This window comes from Branchiostoma floridae, chromosome 11 (genome assembly GCF_000003815.2).
Source record: "Branchiostoma floridae strain S238N-H82 chromosome 11, Bfl_VNyyK, whole genome shotgun sequence".
In the NCBI taxonomy this organism is placed as follows: domain Eukaryota; kingdom Metazoa; phylum Chordata; class Leptocardii; order Amphioxiformes; family Branchiostomatidae; genus Branchiostoma; species Branchiostoma floridae.
Window position 1 is genome coordinate 13,540,704 of NC_049989.1, and position 24,742 is coordinate 13,565,445.

Sequence of the window (24,742 nt, forward strand, 5' to 3'; positions counted from 1 at the left end):
TTTCGCCTTTACAGAATACACCAAAAGTCTGTAAGTGTGTGTCATAATAACTACAGTAACCTCAGCTCCTGTGCTGATGTGTGCCTTTAGCCTGACTTGTGTGGCTTGTGTTATGACCGTGTCGTGTGCACAGGTGAAACAGCGCTGTCGGAAAGGAATCCCGGCGTCCCTACGCGGTCGGGCGTGGCAATACCTGTCCGGCAGCAAGAAGTACATGGAAGCCAACCCCGGCAAATTCGATGTAAGTTCTGTTTCCTTTATTTGTTTCCTTTTTGTACAATTCATAATAAATTTTCATTAATTGGGATCTTGGTGACTGTGCATTGTACTTCAGCCTCCTTTCCTCTTGAGAGTGATTGCTAAGTGGCCATGCAGCAACCAAAATTGGATTTGATTTCATAGTTGGTGTATGACGCAAGATGTACTAGTACATGTATGATTCAAAACACAACACAACAAAGCACGCGAAATGTAGAAAAAAGTAATTCTTTAACTTTTTCAAGGCAAAACTTGTTGAGCAATATGGTAAAAACTTTGATCGCTTAGAGGTTGCAGCCTCTAACTGAATTAAATATTGATAAAAAATCTGAAAAAAGGGAGGGAAATGGAATGAAACAACCTTTGTCAAATAGATACCGTATATATCTTGAAAAACGTTGCTTTGGTTTGATTATGGTGGTCACCTCTCCTTCCAGGATTCATGATACTGCCTACAAATTTTCCAACGTATTTCTACAACTGTAGAACATGTACATCCTCTCCTATTTGTTTGAACTTGTAGAAAAAAGTAAATGCATTCCTTACAACACATAACACCCCAGAAAGCTTAGCTATAATCTATGAAATAGCCTGCCTGCTCTAAGTGGAGAAAGCTTGTCCTGTCTGCTGTTTACAGTTACTAGAGTTATGTCCCATTGAGAAGCTTATCCTATCTACCATGCATATGTCCCATTCATGGAATTCCAGCAGTGGGTTTCTTTCAGCATCATGTCAATGATAGCCCTCTCAATTTTAGGTCACAATTCACTGTAAATCTACCATACTAAAGTGTTTGCGTTTCTTAAAATTCCTTTATCAAATATCTTTTGATTTGGCCAAGTGCTGGAAATAGAACAAATAAAAGTTATTGAAAGTAAGGTTAAAGTTCTAGTCTATTGCAAATATTTAGTACTTCACCTATATTTACACGTGTTGCCCCTTTTGACCTCTATGACGTATTTGATCTTTGCACCAGTTTACTTTCTCTTCTTGAGAGAGTTAGCATCCTACATTCACTCTTTTGACTCTTCCTATTCTTGCTTTAAGTCAGTGCCCTCTAATTTCTTTAGCAGGCACAGGTTTTATTACCCTCTGTAGTCATGACTTACAGGCACCATGACAAAGAAGTGAAAAATAGTGCCAGAAAGCCTTCTCTATGATCAAAGCCTGCACATGTGTTTGGACTTTGCTAGATAATCCTGTGACATTCCAGTGATATTTGTTTCAGGCTGGCGTGCTGCAATTGGGACATGTAACACCACCAATCATGTAATACCACTACAGTCAAACCTGTCTATAGCGGCCACTCAAGGGACTGGTCAAAATTGGCCACAATAGAGAAAATGCCAATTAATTGACCACTAACAATAAGTTACACATGGTTTTAGTACCCATTGATCTTTATTCACACAATACAGTGAGTACTATACATGTACTGCAATGATTATTACACTATATCAGTATATGAATTAAGAAAATCGTGTGGCCGTGGCCGCGTTGGGCAGGTGGCCGCTAAGCCTATTTCTTAATCATTACAAATCCAAGGGACCGACAAAAAGTGGCCGGTATGCAAAGGTGGCCACTAAATACAGGTTTGATTGTATTGGGATCTGCATACTTTTTACCTCCATGAAAGATGGAGGTTATGTTTTCGGATGACTGTTTATGTGTATGTGTCTGTGTTTCTGTCTGTCAACATAATAACTTGAGCCGGCCAAGATGGATTTTCTTGATATTTGGGTTGTGGGTATACAGATCTTGATGACACCTTGAAATTAGTAGATATTTGACCCTCTAGCAGCTTGTTTTGGTTCTAAAGAAAACTTCTAGTTCTGATATCTCATGTTCTCGACATTCTATTATCATGATTTTTGAGTGGTAAAATATCTTGGGGTGTCTGTGTGGCTCAACAGCTAGAGCCTTGGAATCAGAATCAGTAGGTCCTGAGTTCGATACTCGCCATGCCACTGACCACATGACGGTGGAGTGACGCCCACCGAGCCTCACGGCTAATCTGACTCTAAAGGTGCCCCAAACACCTATGGATTTGGTGCTGCCAGTGTGACAACATCTGCACACCCGTTAATTTTTTATTATTTTTTAGAGTGGTAAATATCACTTGTTTTCTGAACACTTTGTACGTTTTCTTTGCAGAAATTTATTATGATGTGTATTATGATGTGTATTATAACTTATTGACCTTTACCCCTTCCCGAATGTCTAAGAATAGGGCCAACAAGGCCAGTAACTTAAGTAAGGCTGTTGAGCTGTGACAAAGGTTACTGATTGGTTGATAATATGATTGGTTGATTGATTGTGCCCTGTGCAGGAGATGGATAAGATGGCAGGAGACCCAGTGTGGGTGGAGGTTATAGAGAAGGACTTACACAGATTACTGATTGGTTGGTTGGTTGATTGATTGATTGATTGTGCCCTCTACAGGAGATGGATAAGATGGCAGGAGACCCAGTGTGGGTGGAGGTTATAGAGAAAGACTTACACAGACAGTTTCCCTTCCACGAGATGTTCTGTGCTCGAGGTGGACACGGGTAAGTCTATCATTTTTGACTACAGTCTTTCTTAGGCACGATCTAGACACAGTTTTTCCCGATATCGGCGAGCTGACAACCTCTCACCGACAGCTTTTTTTCAGCGTCTAGATGGAACTGCAATATCGCCATAAAGATATCGGCAGAATTTCTCCCGAAAGGTCCGGACCATTCGCCCGATAGGTTAGCAGGGGTCCCCGATAGCTTGGCAGGGGTCCCCGACAGCTTCAGTTAAGGGTGTTCTTTGGATCAGAGGTTAAATGGAGGTTCTGTGTTTTAGGAAAGCCACGCTGCAAGCATGTTAAAAAATTAAAAAAAAAAAACACCACACTTTTTGAGAAGTGTAGGAATTCTTGCCAGTATGAGTGGATCAAACCTGTCTGGATATCTAAGGGGCATCTGTAGCAGAAGCTGCTACTCATTTCCACCTGAGTCAAGTAAGGAAATTGTTGTAAATTGCCCATCCAAGGGCATAACAATTGGGACTCACTAGGGATTTGAACTCATACATGTACCTCCATGATCACCATGCCACATGTAAGACACCAGAGTCCAGAGTCTCACATAAAGCTGCCCAAATATGGTAATAAAAGCTTTTGCTGATCTGCAATAGCCTTGACCCATTGCCAAATTCTGTCAGTTTGATTTTGAAATTTAGCTGTATTTGTCAAAGTGTATCTTAGTGTCGAAACATATCTTATCAAACACTATCAAACACTCATATAGTAAGGTTCTTTTAGCACAACCAGAAAATAACTTACTTCCGACGTTTCGGTGTCTGTCAGACACCATCATCAGGGTGGAATGACGGGAACTACTTCTTGCTGCTACTATATGAATAATTGCCAACCTGATGAAGTTATTCACGGACTATCAAACACTGTATATTGCTTCTTTGTGCTTTTTAATTATGACTGACAGATATGTTGTTCCAAATTTTCTGATATTTAAAAAAAAATCAGAAGTGAAAGATACAGGAACCTTTGCACAAGTTGTAAATGGAGGCATTTTTTCTCTCTATGTAATTTTCATATGACAAGTTACTGATGATGCCACTTCTTTACATCCAAGAACATACATTTACATGTGTACATCCATGAAATTCAATGTAAATGTACAGTTTTCCATTTCTCTTCTCTGACTCCCTGCTGTTCTCTCCCCACAGACAACAGGACCTGTACAGAATACTGAAGGCTTACAGCATTTACAACCCAGTAGACGGATACTGTCAGGTACATGCACAAGTTATCACGTCTAGACGTCTAAAGCGTCTGCATGCTAATTACATCTCAATCAATGTTGCTGTCATGAAGTTGAGATTTTTTTTGATGGATGAGGTGAAACTTTTTCCATCCCAAGTTGGCAACTATTAAATTTCCATCCCAGGATGGAGGGATTGCTGCTAGAGACTTTCCTGGGTATAACTGTTAAGCTCTTGTCACATATCGCAGTGTCCTGACCCGACATTCTCCAGGCCTGGATATTTAGGGTCATCTGTGGTTTGGAGTTGGCAAGCTAGTTGCCCGTGCACTAATTGTTGAAAGTCATCTGTGCCAGCTGATTATGAATTTGCAAAAATCAAAGTAAGGAAAGTCACATTCTGCCTGGATGTGATGAGAGTGGATTCTGGCCTGATTCCAACCCAGTACCAACCTTGATTGGGTATAGTGGTCAGAAGCAAAGTCATGGGAATGAAGGTCCTAAATATGTGACAGGGCCTTTGGGTGTAACTGTAAATCATCGTTGAGTACTCAGTATTTAATTGTTGTGACAGAAAGACAGTTTCTGATACAGAAGAATTTGTTTTTCTTTAGGCCCAGGCACCGGTGGCAGCTGTCCTGCTCATGCACATGCCTGCAGAAGTAAGTACATGTAGTCTACTGTAGTCTACTGGTTACTGTAAGCAAAGTAAAAGGAAACAACAAGTCTTTCACACTCATTCACTCACTCACTCTCCGGTTTAACGTCTGTTGTTCCCTGTCCTGTGGGCGTTAGACGTGCTTGGAAAATAGCATATGGAAAATGTTTAACTGCAAAAACATGAACGGGCAGGCCCAAAACACCTGAATTAGTAGCCTCTTCCATTGACCCATGACCTGGAATGTCTGTCATGTCTGATAGATGACTAGTTCCACCACCTCTGAACTCTACTCCCTGTCACTCATGTACATGTACCATTGCAGTGACATTTCTTTCCACTCACTTCCTGCCATTCTACTGAAAGTGTATTCAGATAACTGCTGACACTCAAGAATGCAAACATCCAGACACATTCTGAAAACAAACCTCCATACTTGCAGGCGATAAAATGTCTGAATTAAGAATGGCAGCACCTACAGTGTAGACTCTTTATTACAAATTCAATACAAACTGTCTAGACACTATATAATACAGGCATCCACATGAGCTGTAGATTTGTTTGAACCAATGCTCGTGTTGCTCGTAACGTTTCCTTTATTGTGTTCATTATAGATGTTTATTCTAGATATTGATTATCTCAGCATTCACAGACCCACCAAGATGCCCAGACTGTTGCAATATCTTTACAACCTCATGAAAAATTCAAGACAAGTCCAGGAAATTGTAACATAATTACGTTGCGCAGGTTATGACATGCCTTGTGTTGTTTTACAGCAAGCTTTCTGGGCTCTTGTTGCCATCTGCGAAAAGTACATGAGTGGGTACTACAGTTCAGGACTGGTAAGTGAACAAGACTTCTGCCTTTCATAGCTGAATGAAAAATCATCTGTATCTGGAGATATATAATTATGTATTTTTCTTAGGGCATCATAACCATAGGCATGTTCGGCTACTCTCCAAGCAGAGGTTAGGCTCCGGCTGTTTTTTTAAACGTTTTTTTAGTCATTTTTATCGGGCTTTCTATTTTGTATTTCATCTTGCTGTGTCAAAACCTGGCTGGCGTATTTCAAGAAAAATGACAAAATAGAAAGCCCGATAAAAACGACTAAAAAAACGTTGAAAAACAGCCAGAGCCTAACTCTGCTTGGACAGTATGTTTGGCAGGGTACCCCCAAAAAGTCACCAGCAAATGAAAGTGATGTTGTTTGTTTTTCGAATTTTTGTTGTGGTTGAAGTTTTGTTAAAGACACAATACTTGATCATCACCTGTATAGTACTATGTCTGAATGTTTTTTAAGTGTTTGTTGGAGATAAGAGGGGTTTTTGTTACGTTCAAAATTTTTTTAATCGGTCAACTTTTCCTCCTGGCTACCTAACCCTGGCCTGTAACGACATGTGCATGTCTTCGAAAATTGGTAGACTAACAGCTACTGTACATGTACTTCAGTGTGCTAAGGTTAAGGAAATTTCAGAATAAAGCACAGGAGATAAAAATACAAAGTCTTGGATACTTTTACTCTCCTTCAGTATAACATTAATTTAGAGTCAACTAAATTGTGTACTTTCACATGGGTGCCTAAGAATTTGCATGAACCCTATAAGATTCGTATGAACATTATGTGATACGCATGAAGCTCTATGTGAAAACACACAAACCTTATGAAAATCACTCAAATCACTTTGCGAAAACGTATGGACCTTATGTGATTTGCATTAATCACTATGTGACAGACATGAACCTTGTGCGATTAGCACTAACCTTATGCTAAACCGGCTGACCACCACTGGGTCACATGTCATTCGCATAAGGTTCGTGCAAATCGCATAAGGTTCACGTGTGTCACTTTGTGATTCGTGCAAATCACATAAGGTTTGTACATTTTCGCATAATGATTCGTGTGATTTTCATAAGGCTTTAATTTCAATTTCGTATAGAGATTCGTGCGCATCACAAAATGTTCGTACGAATCTCATAGGGTTCATGCAAATGCTTAGGTACCCCTGTTTCAGGACATCCAGAGTCTGAAACATCTCTGACAATGCACGGACTGTCATGTTGGTGTAAGGATCATTTTTACACCATTAGAAGATGACACCATGTTTGTCCCTGCCTTACAGGAAGCGGTGCAAATAGACGGAATGGTGCTTAACGGTCTGCTGAAGAAAGCGGTGCCCAACGCTTACAAACACTTGGTACGTACACGTATGGTTGTAGATGTGAACCTTTGGGAAATTTGTTGTGATTAGGCGTGTACAGAAAATCCAGGTCCGGTTCAGGTCCAGAGGATCAGGTCCAGGTTTGGACCTGAACCTTCACCTGATTCAGTACGTGAGTGAATGGATGATACTCAAAACAATTGTCCATTTTGCAACAAAGAAATCTGTTTTGTGGAGTATTGGACTCTGACAAGGCTAACTGCCTCTGTACTATTGACAGTAAAACTTAGAAATGTCTAGTTGACTATAGACTCTACTTCGCTCTTGTTATTTACCTCGACCGGTAAGCCCCAAAAGTGAATGCCTGATCATATAATCCGATGTTTTTTAGGTCCGGTTTTTCTGAACTGGTCCAATAAGAAAAAACGGTTTTACCCACCCCTAGTTGTGATTATGGTTCACCTCACAAATCCCACAGATTTGCAGAAAGAGTTACATTATATTATTTTAAGAGAAGTTGTGAATGCTAACAAAAGCAGTACCCAAAACCTTCATGTACAAAAACTTTGTATGAAAATGTATGGTTACTGAAAGCTAATAGAAAAATTGTTGAAAACTTTGCATATCTTAAAGTTCTCCAGAATGCAGCAAAATTGTTGTTGTTGTTGTTGTGTTAAAAGATGGCACTGTGTCTGCTAAAGCATGTACGTGTAAAGTTAAAATGTATAAGTCATTTTAACTTTAACTTGAAAGCTATAAACTAAAAGCTAAAACTAAAAGTTGTTGTGATATTTCTTCATCTTTTCAAATCTTTAAACATAGTCTATAATAGTTTACAAACGGTTAGTATGGCCCTACAGATGGAAGCAGTCAGCAGTGCTTACAACAGCTCGATACATACTCTTTCATAAAGTTGAAAAAAAAAATCTGACAGTAAGTCTGGTACATGTACCCACTTGTGGCCTTGCGTTCACAATTGATGATGTATGTTTCTCAAATCAACTTAAGCTCACAGAAAGTATGGTGAATCATTTAGTGGAAACCTTCCAGGTACAGTGTAGTCAGGATTGGGAACAGGGGAGCAATGACTGTAGTGGACTGACATCAATATAGGCTGGAGTTGCCAAATCATTCCCTCCAGGAGACATATAAACATAATGTTTTAACACCTGCAAAAGCAGTTAGGCCATGTTGATTTGAATAAATGGATGACATCTGCACGCGCATCAGTTTTAGTCCGTTTTCAAACTAGAAAAAAAGTTTTCACCAATGCTTTGAATCATACAAAGCAGCAAAAGAGCAAATCATCATCATCATCGGTCGATGTGATCACACATTTTCGCACATGTTTACACACGACGGGGTTATACCACCCCTTACGGGGTGACATACCCTTTCGCTGGTTAATTACAAGACGGGGATGCGCCAGGTCTCCTGCAAATAAATGCCGTAGATTAAAAGAATTATATGTATTAGAAAACATATGCTAATGTCAACGTCAATTCCATGCAAAGAAGCCTGTGAAAGCAATAATGAAGAATCTATTGTCCAGTATTCAATGTTTGTCATTGTTCCACTTTCCAGACCACTTAGATTTCATAATGAAGGCAACTACTTTTGGGGTCAAACTTTTTTTTATTTGCACGCTCGCATCAGTTTTGGGGTTCCCAGAGGATGTCATCCATATGTAGTCAAATCGACATGGCCTTACCAATCTTTTGTGACGTTGTTGTTTGTTTTCTGGTCCTGTTGCAGAACAAGCTGAAGGTTGAGCCGATCCTGTACATGACGGAGTGGTTCATGTGTCTGTTCTCACGCACACTGCCGTGGAGCTCTGTACTCAGGGTCTGGGACATGTTCCTGTGTGAAGGTTGGTTTTACATACTGTAGATCTTTAGCCATTCATGTGTCTGTTCTCACGCACACTGCCGTGGAGCTCTGTACTCAGGGTCTGGGACATGTTCCTGTGTGAAGGTTGGTTTTACATACTGTAGATCTTTAGCCATTCATGTGTCTGTTCTCTCGCACACTGCCGTGGAGCTCTGTACTCAGGGTCTGGGACATGTTCCTGTGTGAAGGTTGGTTTTACATACTGTAGATCTTTAGCCATTCATGTGTCTGTTCTCACGCACACTGCCGTGGAGCTCTGTACTCAGGGTCTGGGACATGTTCCTGTGTGAAGGTTGGTTTTACATACTGTAGATCTTAAGCCATTCATGTGTCTGTTCTCACGCACACTGGAGCTCTGTACTCAGGGTCTGGGACATGTTCCTGTGTGAAGGTTGTTTTACATACTGTAGATCTTTAGCCATTCATGTGTCTGTTCTCACACACACTACCGTGGAGCTCTGTACTCAGGGTCTGGGACATGTTCCTGTGTGAAGGTGGGTTTTACATACTGTAGATCTTTAGCCATTCATGTGTCTGTTCTCACGCACACTGCCGTGGAGCTCTGTACTCAGGGTCTGGGACATGTTCCTGTGTGAAGGTTGGTTTTACATACTGTAGATCTTTAGCCATTCATGTGTCTGTTCTCACGCACACTGCCGTGGAGCTCTGTACTCAGGGTCTGGGACATGTTCCTGTGTGAAGGTTGGTTTTACATACTGTAGATCTTTAGCCATTCATGTGTCTGTTCTCACACACACTGCCATGGAGCTCTGTACTCAGGGTCTGGGACATGTTCCTGTGTGAAGGTTGGTTTTACATACTGTAGATCTTTAGCCATTCATGTGTCTGTTCTCACGCACACTGCCGTGGAGCTCTGTACTCAGGGTCTGGGACATGTTCCTGTGTGAAGGTTGGTTGGTTTTACATAACCAGTACTGTAGATCTTCAGCCATTCATGTGTCTGTTCTCTCGCACACTGCCGTGGAGCTCTGTACTCAGGGTCTGGGACATGTTCCTGTGTGAAGGTTGGTTTTACATACTGTAGATCTTTAGCCATTCATGTGTCTGTTCTCACACACACTGCCGTGGAGCTCTGTACTCAGGGTCTGGGACATGTTCCTGTGTGAAGGTTGGTTGGTTTTACATAACCAGTAGACCTTTAGGCGTAAAGACACTAGTTTTATACAGTACATACAATGTGCGTGTGACCAGCCATCCTCAATAATTTCATCAGGTGGGTACCTTCAGTTTGCCTTTGTGCCTGGCAGAGGCACCACCGATGCCATCTTCATTGTGCGCCAGCTGCAAGAGAAGTTCATAGCCGCTAACAAACCTCTGTACTTCGCCTTTGTCGATCTGGAGAAGGCCTTTGATCGAGTTCCCAGAAGGGTGCTTGGGTGGGCACTGAGAAGTCTTGGTGTTGAGGAGTGGGCCGTGAGGGTGATCCAGGCCATGTACGCAAATGCCAGGAGCCGTGTGCGAGTGAACGGACAGTACAGCGAGGAGTTCGGCGTTGGTGTTGGCGTTCACCAGGGGTCTGTCCTCAGTCCCCTGCTGTTCATCCTCATTTTGGAAGCTCTGTCTCGTGAATTCCGCACTGGAGTCCCCTGGGAGCTCCTGTACGCAGACGACCTGGTGATCATCGCAGACACCCTGGAAGAATGCATCGCTAGACTGAAGGCATGGAAGTCGGGCATGGAACGCAAAGGCCTGCGGGTTAACATGGGGAAGACAAAGATCATGATTTCTGGTCAAGGACTGAACAAACTGAAGGAAACTGGATATTTCCCGTGTGCTGTATGCCGTTCCGGGGTGGGTGCTAACTCCATCCAGTGTACAGTTTGTAACTTCTGGGTCCACAAGAGATGCTGTGGCATAAGAGGGAGTCTGCTAGCTGTTCAGAACTACACATGTCCGAGGTGTCGAGGGGAAGCTAGGCCACTGGATGGCCGCCCTACAACACAAGTCACTGTGGATGAAGTGGTCCTGGACGTGGAAGCCAGCTTCTGTTACCTTGGGGACATGCTCTGTGCTGGTGGCGGATGTGAGCTTGCAGTCACCACCAGATTCTGCGTTGCCTGGGGTAAATTCAAGAAAATGCCCATCCTTACTTCCAGGCACCTACCCTTTAAAACCCGTGGCAAGGTGTTTGACTCCTGTGTACATGCAGCCATGCTTCATGGGAGTGAAACCTGGGCACCTACCACCTCGGATCTACAGCGGTTGCGCCGCAATGACCGTGCCATGATCAGATGGATTTGTGGCATCAAACCCCGGGATGAGACCCCTTCATCTAGCTTACTTGATAAACTTGGTATTCTGGACATCATCTCAGTGCTGCAGTCCCGCCGTCTTAGATGGTTTGGGCACGTTGAAAGATCTAGTGACTGCATCAATAAGATCACCAAACTGAAAGTATCTGGCAACAGAGGTCGTGGTAGACCTAGAAAAACCTGGAGGGACTGTGTCAGCAGGGACTTGAAGGAGTGCGGTCTGACAGGGGTCGACCCACTGGACAGAGCCAAATGGAAGCGGAGTGTGAAGACTGGCCGACTGCTGTATACCCCTGCGTCAGGGAACCCAGCAGCAGTATAATCTAACCATGGATAGTGAGTGAGTGAGTGAGTGTACACAGGGCTGTCACAAGCTTGAAATCTTTTTCCGTCCCACCTGTTTGTGAGCTCATTTTTGTTGTTAAATCTGTCATTTTAAGCTTATGAAAGATTTGTGAAGTGCCTTTCCCAAGGACACAATGGTGGGAGCTGCTAGGATTTGAACCCAGAACCTTCCAAATTGTCCTCAGTCTGAATTGTCTTACAACGTTTCCTATTGGACATCTGAAATTGTCTTCATTCATAGTTAGAGTATAAAAGACCTGTTTCTTCCAGATCACCAGAACCTTAAATTTTGAAATTAACAACTCTAACCATGAGCCCACCTTACCATTCAGGTGTTTCTCTCCTCAGGTGTGAAGATCATCTTTAAGGTGGCGATTGTCCTGCTGAAGAACACGCTGGGCCAGCCCGCGGTACTGCGGGAGTGTCCGGGGCTGTACGAGACCATGGAGAAACTCCGCAACATTCCACCCGAGGTCATGAAGGAAGAATACCTCAGCAGAGAGGTGAGCTACATAGTTTTCGTTACCTTTGTTAAAATGGAGGTACAGTCAAACCTGCCCAAGTGACCACCTCTTCTTAGCGACCACCTGGCCATTACGGCAACTTTTTCTCGGTCCCGAAAATTTTCCCCATTGACGTAAGCATAAAGTGACCTCTTCACAACGACCACCTGGCCAACGCGACCGCCAAAAGTTGGGACCGCACAGGACCAAATCCCTGCCCATAACAACCGCGTCATTTTCAAACCTGAGGTGTCATCGATTTCCGATGATAATTAGCGCAATTTTTTGCCGAAATCGTCCAGTTTGTGTCGGATTTTGACTGCCATTGCAATGTTATGTTCAAAATAAGGATGTCGGCGGATGCACATGCATGTGCTTGCTATTTGCCATTAAACACAATGGAAAACATTTAAACTTTGCATCGGGCATGTGATTCAATGCTCTTCTAACCGACCACCTGGCCAAATTGACCGTTTTTTTCCGGTCCCCCGAGTGGTCGACTTGGGCAGGTTTGACTGTATTGTTTTCGGTTTGTATGTCTTGATGTGTTCACAAGTTTGTTCCTGCTGGCCCGAATCCAAATTTGTTCTTGGGCAGAGTTCAAAGTTGTTTTGTGGGGTTTTGAATGATATTTGTAAAAGTTAAACGTGGCATTATGTCAATGAATGTTAGACATCCAGAAAATAAGATGAGCCAAAAAGCAGTTACTCAAGCAACTGGATATGATTTTGGAAATGGATTTTGGCATTGTTACACACCATTGTATTCTGGATCTGCTTGGGATAGTTGTCTTGGTCAACTAAAAGTTCTCATGTGATGAAAAATAAAGCCAACATCACCAAACATGTGATGAAATTAGAGCTTGTTGCATTCAATCCGGTTTCTTTTCATTAAAAGTAACAACAACAAACACAACTGTATATATATATATAAGTAAATAAATATACATTGCATGCAGTTTTCCAAATGTAAAAGTGGAAATTTTTCCAGCATAATTAGGCAGTCATAGTCAGAATTGATACTGTGATTCCTGATTTTTTCAATGTACTTTTATGTTCACGGTTTTCGCGGTGATGACTGTAACATGAACTTATCATTACTGATAACAAATAATATATAACTTATTATAAGACTTTTTGATGCCCACCTGCCACCACAGTGAACATTTAGTTCCGAGAACAAGTTAAATTTTCTCAGACCGTGAAAGTTTGGTACCAAAAAGACAATAGTGAATTACAGTAGCATATATTTCATAATTGTTTTTTTCTTGATTCTACAGATAGTTGAGTTGAAGCTTGGTGAGCAGGATCTAGCGCGGGAGCACAACATACAACTGGAGAAGTGGAGGGCGATGCATCCGAACGACTCCCTCCCGCGGTCGCGAGCCAAGGCTGCCAAACAGAACGGCAGAGGTCCAGATGGTCTTGACAACGACAGTGAAACGCAGTCCCAGAGAACTGAGAGCGAGTTCGGTAGAAATGAGGAAGGGGCGATCGGAGGGAGTGAGCAAAATGGCACTCTTGAAAAAGACTCCAAAAAGGACAAGAAGAAAAAGAAGGACAGTAAAAAGAACAAGAAAGGTGGAAACGAGGACGCAGATTCTGTTTCTACTGTGTCGCTTCCTGAGGAGGGTTGGAAAGGAAAGTGGAAAAAGGACAGCAAAAAGGAGAAGGATGAGGCAGAACCTGAAGACGGGAGAATAGCAGCTGAAGAAGAAGAAAGACTCCAAGAAGATGAGAAGTCAAACTCTAAGAAAGATAAAAAGAAGGACAAGAAGGAAAAGAAGAGTAAGAAAGATGAAGAAGTTGTGTCGATAAATGAGGAGACACCAGTCCCACAGGACACTCAAACAGTGGAAGATGGGACTGCCTCCTTTAAGAAGAAGAAAGATAAGAAAGAAAAGAAACTTAAGAAAGATGCAGACTCCTTGTCACAGGAGGATCAAGGTTCAGAAGGTGGGAGGTTTTCCCTGAGGAAGAAGAAAGATAAGAAGGCGAAGAAAGGTAAGAAAGACGAAGACTCTGATTCGAGAAGTGGTATGTCGCCGACTCACCAGGAAAAACAAGACACAGAGGGCGGAAGGTTTTCTTTGAGAAAGAAGAAGGACAAGAAAGATAAGAAAGCAGAAGACACTGACTCAAGAAGTGAAGCCTCATCCATACCACCAGAAACTGTACAGGAGGGCAGATTCTCTCTGAAAAAGAAGAAAAGCACAAAGGAAAAGAAAGGAAAGAAGGAAGAAGACACGGACTCCAGAAGCAGAGCGTCTCCTGTTCCGTCCGAAGACCAGGTTCTTGAAGACGGTAAATTCTCTCTCAAAGGGAAGAAGAAAGAGAAGAAAAGGCGATGGAGCAAAAAAGACAAGGAGTCGCAAGAATCGGGCGACCACTTGAGCTAGGAGTGGAGAATTTTCTTTGACTTTTTGACAGCATTTGACATGACAGGAAATTGACAGGTGTCAATCATAACAAATGGCCTGGTACTTTTAAGGGACCCTAATTGTGTTGCATCAAGGGAAAGCCAGTCTAGAGGAGTCTGGAGACATTAAGAGATAATACTTAAAGTAGAATGGAGCTACGTCCTTAACAGTCATGGTTTTGTTAAGGATAATGAACTGTTTTAAGAGGTTATAGGAACATTGGTAGTTTGGGTAGATTCTGAATAGTTGTATTGGGGTAAAAAAAAAATGAACTAAGTTTGTAATTCAATACTTTTGAATTTTACGAGGACGTTGCAATGCTCTACAATGATCAGGGAAACTAAATGGAGTATTCCTGGCTTTAATTGTATGGTTTTTAGAATTCTGTGACGGTTTTTGACATGGGATTGAATGCTGTTTTGAGGGAAGTTTTTTTTTACTTTCCTGCCATTTACTAGTTGTGAATACTTGTGTACATTTAATACATTGTAAGTAGTTGTTTGTGACGGTTAACGATTCGATCCGCATGTCATTTTGCAATGTCCGTTGTATTTAACATGGTTTCTATCTACATGTACCTGTTTTAGTAGCTCTCTCTAACTTGGAGCTTTCGTCAGAACTATTATAAAGATCATCCAGTGAAAAATGATAGGAAAGCCATGGCAATATGAAATGATTATTGGTAAAGCATTTTGTCCTACAATATAATTGTAGCGTATATGATATATGATTATAGTAGGCCTCCATAGATGAATTGTCTTACTAATAAAATATTGCTACAATCAAAAGGAGCAAAAAATGTGAAGAGATGAGGACCTAAGATACAGGGCAACAAACTATACTTAGTTGTTTATTTTCTTACGTCACAACTAGAAAGATTCTAGCTTTCTAGCCATTGGTTTGACTCAAGCTCATGACAGTAACATTTTGCCCCTAATTGAAAAAGAGCTAGTAAGACATAATCAAAATCTCGGGTTAGCATTAATATTGTTGGATGGGCTGTCAAAAACTTTTTCTAATTGACAAGATCATCGTAGAAATGTAAATAGGGGGTAAAAAGAAACAATCTGAACATGGATTATTCCATTTTGTAAAAAGGGGTGCTCATCGCTGCAGGTAATATGGAATTATGTTTGCCACTGTCGAGGGCTAGGGACCATTTCTTTGGTTTAGTAGAAATAAGTCTGTTCACAGATTAAGCTGCACATGCCCACCATTGTGGGTAATATGTCAAAGTTGAAGCCCCCTGAGACAAAAAAAAACATCTGCACATGTATGAAGCAAGGTTTAGACAAGAACTGTTTACAAGTTAGGGGCCTTTACCTTTGACGTATTGCCCACAATGCACCTCACCATTCATGTGCATTTTAAACTGTGAGCGGTCATATTGTTTTGATTGGAATGTTGCAGAAATTTCCATTGCCAAGTTATGTTTCAGCTTTTTAACAAATGTGACAAAGTGAGTTGTCCGTAGTTTAATGAAACTACATGTAGTTGAATGTTGACTTAGAGATTTATTTATTTGCAATTATTCTCTGATTTTCTTTGCTTTGATCAATAATGATAAGCAAAAAAGTGCAACATATTAGGTACTTAATAACTTCAGCAGGATGTTGAACATGCTTGAAACATGAAGATTTGTCAAGTTTTGATATGCATTTCAACCTGAATCATTTTTTCTCGTTTCTTAAAATGAATTTGTATTACAGTCATAAATTGTCAATTTCTTGATGGATCCACCCTTATGAAGTCGCCAAAAAAATCCACGTCTCTTGGGTTGACAATGGTAACTTGTACATTGTACATGTATATTGATGGCACAACTTGTAGCCTACTTGCCAGTAGAGAGATTGGCAAAATAATTTGTCGCTTAGGAATTTCTTACGTCACTACCTTTTGGCAAGATGTTGCTATGATATCCTTCTCTAGAAATGCAAATGCAAGATTTTTGACCTGTAATTCAATTCCTGCCGACCGTTGCAGTTTAAAAGAAGGTTCACTATTGTAAGTACGCATGTGCACCAAAATGTATTGTGAGTAATATGCCAAAGGTGAATGCCCTTGACTTGCAAACAGTACTTGTCTGAACATTGTCTCGATTTACATAACAATGTCCAGAATTGTTTGTTTATGTCGTCACCTTTGACATACTACCCACGATACATTTTGCTGCACATGCGTACTTAAAATCGTGAACCTCCTTATTCAGCTTGTTGCTAATGTTTGCAAAAAAATTTACACATCGCAGGGAAGCCACATTAATTAGCGTTAGTTTGTGAAACATTGTAAAGCTGCTTGGCTGGTACCAGTGTAGACTTGAATGATAAACATTGAATTCATTGTTCGCTGTAAGGAAACTGTACATTTTAGATGTGTAACGTTATCTGGTGTTGTCGTTAGTAAACATCACTTTGTCTCTTACCATAAAAAAAACAATGTGTAATTGTTGAGTCATTAATTCTGGTAGGGATGTCAACGACATGAAATAGATTATACAACGGTTCTTTGCTTTATGTCCAACAATTGCATACCGAATGTTGTACACAACACACCGACATGGTTAACCGGAATAGACCGGTTCCACTGTCAAAACGTAGAATTCGGAAATAGAAACGTAGAAATGCAAATGTCTGACAGACATTCCCACATTCCCACATTGGCTACGCTTCTAATTGACAGGCTCTGATTGGTTGAACTGCTAATGATGTCAGGATCGGTCTATATGTCAGATACTGGTAAGGAATGGGATGTTGCTGTGGCAGCTCCTACAGTGTCTGGTTGAGTCTCGATCACTTCAGAAAACGTTTCTTCAAATTCTTGGCCTTATCCAAACCGCCTGCTTTCAAATTCTTGGCCTTTTCCAAACTGCCTGCTTTCAAATTTTTGGCCTTTTCCAAACTGCCTGCTTTGCGTCCCTTCTCTGGTGGGCCATCTGAAACCAAACCAAAAGGAATGATTTTGTGCAGTCCTTTCAAGAACCATTTATACAAGGCATCAAAAGTGTGAGCTTTCTTCAGATTGCAGTTTACCTGTTCTGTCCGTAGGTTCCATTTCCAAACAGGTGCCCGGTCGGGCAGTTTGCGGTTAAACGAAAAGTATGATATAAAAGGGTGTAAAACACACGAACATTAGTCATGAGCATAATCTCAATATTTCAATGAATGAAGACCTTTATTGCACATTTTTGCCCCACTGCAGGTCACACGGTAAGAATCACATATATGTAACAATGGAAACAATCATACACATCTATATATGTAGATGTGCGTCTAAATCTAAGACGCGACATTCGACTTCCTCTCGCTTCTTGGTAATTGCATGAATGTAGCTAGCTGTATGGTTGGTTAGAGTTGGTTTATCAAAAGCTGTCAGGAATATAAATTTCTCTTTACTATTCAAGTATCTAAAGTGGGGATATTTACTTAACACATAGTCAAATAAAATGCTATCGCTATCATACAAAGGACAATCCATAGTAAAATGTACTTCATCTTCTACTTTCCCTAAACTGCAAAATATGCATATTCTTTGCTCTAGAGGAGTGTGGTTATGTCTTCCTGATTCGATTCGTAATTTGTGGCAACTGATTCTTAGTTTTGTGATGGTAGATCTGTGTCGTACATTGGCAATCTTAAGATATTCTTCTTCTTTATAAGATTGTTTTAATAGTCTGTATGTTCGTAGTTTGTCGCAATTCAATATACACAATTATTTTCGTTCCTGTAGACCAAGGAGCTTTTATCAAGAGGAGAGAGCACAGATTACTTTTCTTTGTTCCCAAGCTCCTTGTGCAGACGTGCCGCCCGGGACCCTGGATTGGAAAGGTGACCTAACCATTACCTGACTTATTTGTGTTCTGTGACGCCTTTCCCTTCGAATTCTTCTTTGCCAGTCTCTTCTTCTTCTTTTTGCAAAAGCAGAGCTTCCCCCTTATCACGGAAGCTATTGCCTTCGCCATCTTCAGGGGTGACATGACCTTACTCATGCGCGTCACCATAACCCACAGGGACACCATACTGTCGCTTGGGCACGATACAAGGCCTCGTGTAACGATCTACGGTGCGTTTCCTCAGCAAACAGCGCTAGCCATGTCTCAAACAGAAGTAGAGTTCCAAAGTCCCGTTGTAGCCGTCCTGTGTGACGTCATCGACGTGATAACTATGTTCTCGAATAATAATCATCTGGTGTATTTTGCCAGCCAGTAGGTACCCAGTATGAGTAATGAGGCTGTTTAACGTGGTCGAGGCACCTCCTCGAACACGGGACCCCCGTTTTACGTCCCTCCCGGAAGACGATTTCGTGGAAACTTCGTGAGGCTACAGCAATCCGGACGTCCTTGGTTGGTCCCCCATCCAAGCACTGTCCGGACCGTCGCGTTGCTTAACTTCCGAGATCGAGGGATCGGGTGACCAACGCGCCACGCGGCCGTAGACTAGCCATCGGCTTGTATTTCGGTCAACAAACTTTCTACCAGACTGGATCAATCAAGCCCAATTTTTGTCCCTGCCATGCGGTCTCAAAAGACTATGGGACTACCGTAACCTAACTCTACTTCTACGCTGGCGCAGTACTAACTAGTATTCGCACCTAACATTTATTTGGCTAGACAATTATTTGGTGCGACACCGGAGAGGTACCCAGTGCACGTGAGATCGGCGGAGCAATTGTGCCCCAAACACCTGAGTATATGTTTACATTTTTCAACAATCAGACCGTGGGGGGCACAGAAGAATGATGCAAAAGTGAAAGGAAACTTACGCTATAGTCTAAACATTCACCTTGCATTTTTGTGTCGTTTATTGACTCATCAATGATTGGCCATAAACTGCAGATCCGTACCCAGCTTGGACAAGTAAATAAACCACCTGGAAGTCTGATTTATTGTACGTACCCGGAACTATTTTCAGTGTTTGCGGATTTATACCGCGGTGTTATGTGGTACGCAGGTAACTCATACCCAACACGTAGCATACTGTAATTGTTTTCCATCGTCCAAGTTCGGGTACCAGGCTTGGTGCGTCGACAAGTCAACGGGAATCCACCCTTAAATGACCTGGTTGTGACTTCGTACTTGTTGAAGTGGGTCTGTGTCTTCCTCCTTCAAAACGTCTCAAAGGTGAATACTCAAGACACGCTACAGGTGAGTTGTAAACTTGGTCGCCATCATTAGGCAATCGATCTATCTTGCACCTTACAACAAGACAAGGCATGTGTTAGGGTATCATAATTTTTCTGTGATGAGTCGGGACATAATTTAATGAAACTCAGTGGGATGTCTCTTCTCAGTTTTAGATACTTCTAGCGGGGTAACGCTTTTGTTACATCTTAATGTATGACCATAGCATATGAGCTATTTGTTATCCGGGTGCTGTTTTGAATAAACAACTTGACGAAAGCTGACCCTTGTGAGAACTCCGCCACTGTACTCAACTCACTGAAAAAGAAGACTCTTTGAGCCTCTTTCACTGTACCAAAGCATGAGATACTGCAATTACTGTATGTATTATCAGTGCTACATACATGTATGTGGCTGTTAAAACCAAGACCATGTACGCGACTGTATAAAAACTTTTAATTTTTTTGCGGCGCCACAGGGGCGAAGCCGATAATAGTCTCTCTTTTAAAGATTGTAACATTTCGTTTCAGGATGGCAGGTCCGGCCCGCGAAGGAGTGTCAGTTGCCGACATACGTCATTTGGATTTTCGAGCCACATTACTGGGTATCTCCGATGAATTGACCGACGAGGAAACGGCCAACTTGAAGTTATTTTGTTCGCATCTGATTCCGAAAGGCCAGTTAGCGAATCTCGGACGGGCAGCTGACGTTTTCGACAGGCTGAAACAATTGGACAAAATAGACCAGGAGAACTTGGGCTTTGTTAAAGAGATCCTGGAGAGAATGGGACGACAGGACCTGATCAAAGACGTTCTGTGGCAGTTCGAGCAGCCTGGTCGAGAACTTCCAGAGAGAGTGTCAGATGTCGACAGGCGTCATTTTGATTTCGTGCACGTATTACTCCGTCTTTCGGATGGATTGACCGACGAGGAAACGGCAAACTTTAAGTACTTCTGTTTGGATTTTGTTCCCATTCCGGCGAGAGGCCAATTAGCGCAGCTCCGACGGGCGATTGATGTTTTCTATAAGCTGAGAGAACTGGACAAAATGGACCAGGAGAACTTGGACTTAGTTGAAGAGATCTTGGAGAGAATGGGGCGACGGGACCTGATCAGAAACGTTCTAAGGCCCTTCCAGCCACCTGATAGAGAAATTCCGGAGAACCCTGACCTCCAACCAGGAACAAGCGATGGAAGTGTAAACACTGACGGTGAGTAAAAGAAGTACTTAACACTGATCGTAGATAAAGCTAGCTGTATATAGCTCAGAAAGTGTCGAAGCTAGCAAGCTACACCCTTCTAAACCTTCATGTATTGTCAAAAGCGTAATATCACACGTCTTCGTATTGGAAGCTACCTTTTTGTTGTTAAGATAGTTCAAACATCCCAGAGAATGTTTCGAATGACCTCTAGTATGATTGGAATTTAGTATGAATATGCCCATCTGTTTTTGTAGGAACTGCAGACGTAATGTCCAATATTTACGTCGTCGTACAAGGCCAAGTGCGCATGGTCCAGGAATATCTAGATCGTCTTCGAAACAGCCTTGCGTCGCTGTGTCGCACCAGAAAGTCACAGCTCATGTATAGACGATACAGGAGAGACAGGAGCGTCTTGGTGCACTTCTCCATACCGCGGGAGAACACCGCGGTGCTGAGGCTCATGGCGGATTACTCAGACCCAAGACTTGTGTACATGGGCATCAAGTCGCTGCAAATTGATGCTGAACCACCCATAACGATCACACAGGAGGCGATGTTGTTTGGTGCGTTGAATTCACCTATCTGGAATTTTATTCATCCATTGATTCCACTCAGGCATTCTCTGATGTTTTTCTTTTTAATGTATAATATAAACATGACGAAAAGATTGTGTTTTGTATATAGATTTTACAACCACTCGAGATTATGATGTATCAAATGTATCATAACACTATCATTAACTTAGGCTGGAACTCCGATCACTCCGTAATAATGTTCTAACGTCTTTCACTTGCACCATAGATGTCAAGAGACAATATCCAGCAGATGACATCGACGTAGGATGCAGTACTCGGATGACGCTACAGAGGGCGCCTAGGAATTGGACCCGCCTGTCTGCCTTGAACCTGTTCTCGGATGCCCTGCCCCTCCATTTGCAGGTAGCCGAGAGTCTGGAGTACCAGGGCTTCTCTTATAGCCTGGTCCAGTCTATGGTGCAGAGAGATCAGCGTAGGGAGCACGAGTTGAGGCAGCTCGTACAGAACCTCCTCAAGAAGATAGAGGGCATAGAGGAGAATTCCAACACGCTCATGACCATGCGCTCCATGCTCAACATCGAAGAGAACAGGTCAAAGGATGCCCTTGAGACGATCAGAGTTCTTGAAGAAAAGCTACAGCAGGCTCAAAATTACGCAGAGAAAGCCGCCAAGCAGGTGTCATCTCACGTGTACAGGGGGGAGAAACCACCGGGTGGGTGGCCGACACAGGTAGGCAAGGCAGCGACGAAGAAAGCAGAAACGATGAAAGGAGTGAAATCAGAAGCTCTTAACTTCAGGAGCCCTCGCGGCGTGCTCGTCCTGATGTCACCTAGCAACGAGATGTTTGTGATTGATAAAGTAAATAAGCGAGTCCAAGTCCACAACACGGAGGGCGTTTATCTCCGCAGCTTCCCAATGGTCGTGCCAGATACAGATGAGAAGGCCATGACGCCACATGATGTCTCTATGGACGCAAACGGCACACTGTGGGTCGTGGGAGAGGGGAAATTCGCTGACTACATCGTACAATACAGCAAGGTTGGGAGCGCCATGGAGAAGTTTGAACTCCCAGAGACGTTGTATCTTCGTGGGATTGTGGTTGATACGCGCAATGACAACATCCTGGTGACGGAGCCCGGTGGAGACAGTGGTGAGGTGCAAGTGATCCGTCCAGACGGCTCTTTGGTGACGAGGTTCGGTCATCCGGACATGAGAGTGCCTGACTACATCACCGTGAATGAGGAAGGGAACATCCTTGTGTCGGACTGGTCCACTCGATCTCTCTACCTGTATGACGAGTCCGGGAAGTTCCTGCGTACAGAAGTTTGGTGATGAGGGAAGGACAGTGGACGCTTACCGCAGTATCTGAACGGACAGCTTGGGAGACATAATCGTATCGTACTACGAGGAACCGTGATCGGCGTTACCAGTAATGTAGTGTTTTCGGTCAAGTAACTGCATGTAACTGGAACTAAAAGGCCACATGGTTCTTACTAGTTTGACTGATCATACAGTGACTGTATTTTCCATGAGTTATATCACTTGGTTTACGTCCGTGGAAATTGAGGTATCGTGTTCTGTGTGTGTGTGTGTGTGTGTGTGTGTGTGTGTGTGTGTGTGTGTGTGTGTCTGTTTGCGTGTGTGTTTTCTTTTATATGCAGGTACATTGGAAACAGGTACTCCAAGACTGGTATGGTGGACGATTGGTTATTGAAATTCGTTGGTGTCTTTTATGAAAAATTTAACATGACGTAAAAGTTTTTGTTTTGTTTAATAGGAACCCATGTATACATGCTAGGACATTATCAGGAAGGTCGTTATCAGGAGGTTTGTAAATGTGACAAATCCTACCAGTTTTTCTAAATTGCTGAAGAATAGGATACGATATTGGGTGTAGTTTGGGCAGTCCAAAAAGTTATGATTGATTCTTAAGTTTTCAAAAGGGGGGTGGCCACAGATGCAACCCGGACTAGTTACTAGGTTACTAGTTATACTTGTAACATAACTTATTTTCTTGACAAATCCTGGATTTGTTCGAGGTAGCTGTACTGTTGCTCCACAAGACGATACGTGATGTACCTTATGATAATAATGATAATCTTTATTGCATGTTCATGCCCGTAGGCTAAATGGACAAATGGTTTAATGGATGAAAGGAATAAAAAAGAATAACAACTAAACTTATACAGTAGTTTCAGCTAGACTAATGGAGAATGGTCTAAAATATCATGTGTCTCTATAGGAAACATCATAACTATCGTTAATCGCTACATCAATACATCGATCTAATATATGTATATTCTCTCTTATACTAGTTATAGCTTTGGCGTTAAAAATAATTAATTGGTAACGCGTTATATGCTTGCGTTAATTCATTACAAAGTTTATTGATAAAATGATCTTGATAGTTATTATACTTGTGTCATGTGGGCGTGGAAGATGATCAGTACATCTTTATCAATAAACATTGTTTACCGTCAAAACTAATGTGTAATTTGTTAAGTCATTAACTCTGGGAAAGAAGTCATTGACATGAAATCGATTATACAGCATTCATTGTTCTATGTAAAAGCATTGCATATAGGGTGGAGCATTGCTCTAGCTGCCTCTCATCAGTATGGTTAGCACCGTAATTAAGTGCAAAATACAGTAGAAGCCAGTTAATTGCACAACGGATTAACGCACTTTTCTGTTAACTGCACGGAATCCCCAAATCCCAAACCGGTGCTGTCCAGGTAGATAACTTCTCATAATTGCACCCGCCGGATAATAGCACCAAATTCACTGGCAAATAGGCCGTGCAATTAAGCGGCTTCCACTGTATATGTATAACAGGGTGCCCATGTACCATTTTGTAATTTAGCTCCTTGTATAGTACTTTTTAAGATATCTTAGCTATAGTCTAGAAAAGTATTGGTCACTCTTCCCCTGACCTCTTATGAGAAAGAGTGAACAAGAGTAACGTTAGGCGCCCTGATGACAGCCGTGAGTAATGACCCTTAAGCTAAGGGCACAACCGGTACCCGCCGTACGTGCAATTTGTCCACGGCCACGTCCGCCACGTATTTCTGAAAACGTGGGGATTACGACTGGCAAGAGCAGGGAGGGAGTACGTCAACGCACGTCACTCGCACGGTTGCGCAAGGTGCCTCGATGGCACACAAAGTTTTGCCTGCACGTAAAGTTATATGGCGTGTTTACGTCGGATTCCCTACGAGTTCGTACGGAGTCGATACTTACGACTTACGGATCCCTAAAGATTGCCCACGTTTTGGCACGTAGACATCACGCACTTGCAGGCACGGCGGGTTGTGCCCCTAGCTTAAAGGTGCACTCTCACCGGACGTGGGGCACGCTTGCGGCATTGCTGCGTTCGTTCACTGCGTCACTGTTTTGTTCTCCGATTTTTTTTATCATTCAGATATTGCGTAATACGTAAAAGTATGACATAGAAGACGATAAAATACACAACAAGTAACAAAATTCGTTCTTTATCACTTAAATTCGTTGAGTATCTTTCAAACCCCACAATGCCGCAAGCGTGCCCCTCGAGTTATGCTCTTGACCTACATACATGCCCACAACACTGTTGCTCTGCTATGGCACAACTGAAAACATAATATTCTTGGCAAGAA

General features: G+C 42.3%; 3 protein-coding genes and 1 long non-coding RNA gene across 6 annotated transcripts in view; 2 read left to right on the forward strand and 2 right to left on the reverse strand.

The window, feature by feature from the left end:
• The window catches only part of LOC118426516 (TBC1 domain family member 10B-like), a 34,188-nt gene extending 19,260 nt beyond the window's left edge, over positions 1-14,928 (forward strand). For both annotated transcript variants that reach the window (XM_035835971.1, XM_035835972.1), the window contains exons 4-12: positions 134-241; positions 2,701-2,807; positions 3,973-4,039; positions 4,622-4,669; positions 5,442-5,507; positions 6,786-6,860; positions 8,580-8,694; positions 11,681-11,835; positions 13,115-14,928. In XM_035835971.1, coding sequence (XP_035691864.1) covers positions 134-241; positions 2,701-2,807; positions 3,973-4,039; positions 4,622-4,669; positions 5,442-5,507; positions 6,786-6,860; positions 8,580-8,694; positions 11,681-11,835; positions 13,115-14,233 — 1,860 coding nt within the window. In that variant the 3' untranslated portion in view covers positions 14,234-14,928. The remainder of the gene's footprint in view (positions 1-133; positions 242-2,700; positions 2,808-3,972; positions 4,040-4,621; positions 4,670-5,441; positions 5,508-6,785; positions 6,861-8,579; positions 8,695-11,680; positions 11,836-13,114) is intronic.
• LOC118426514 (coiled-coil domain-containing protein 157-like) overlaps positions 1-24,742 on the reverse strand; it is a 1,184,186-nt gene that overhangs the window by 814,828 nt on the left and 344,616 nt on the right. The gene's annotated exons all lie outside the window — the stretch shown is intronic.
• On the reverse strand, positions 16,916-18,361 carry LOC118426568. Its single transcript, XR_004832413.1, has 2 exons — positions 18,095-18,361; positions 16,916-17,186 (listed from the first exon to the last, which is right to left on the reverse strand). It is a non-coding gene; the product is annotated as an uncharacterized LOC118426568 (long non-coding RNA).
• On the forward strand, positions 18,848-23,646 carry LOC118426520. The gene is made up of 4 exons (XM_035835977.1): positions 18,848-19,394; positions 19,901-20,580; positions 20,826-21,134; positions 21,373-23,646. Exons 2-4 carry the CDS (start codon positions 19,902-19,904, stop codon positions 22,437-22,439), a joined length of 2,055 nt encoding a protein of 684 aa, XP_035691870.1. The 5' UTR covers positions 18,848-19,394; position 19,901; the 3' UTR covers positions 22,440-23,646.

Excerpts from the sequence above, each read along its gene's own strand:
- LOC118426520 (XM_035835977.1), top strand. The coding sequence starts at position 19,902 with ATGGCAGGTCCGGCCCGCGAAGGAGTGTCAGTTGCCGACATACGTCAT. Across the intron at positions 20,581-20,825 it reads TGGAAGTGTAAACACTGACG|GAACTGCAGACGTAATGTCC; the intron begins GTGAGTAAAAGA and ends CTGTTTTTGTAG. Across the intron at positions 21,135-21,372 it reads ACAGGAGGCGATGTTGTTTG|ATGTCAAGAGACAATATCCA; the intron begins GTGCGTTGAATT and ends CTTGCACCATAG.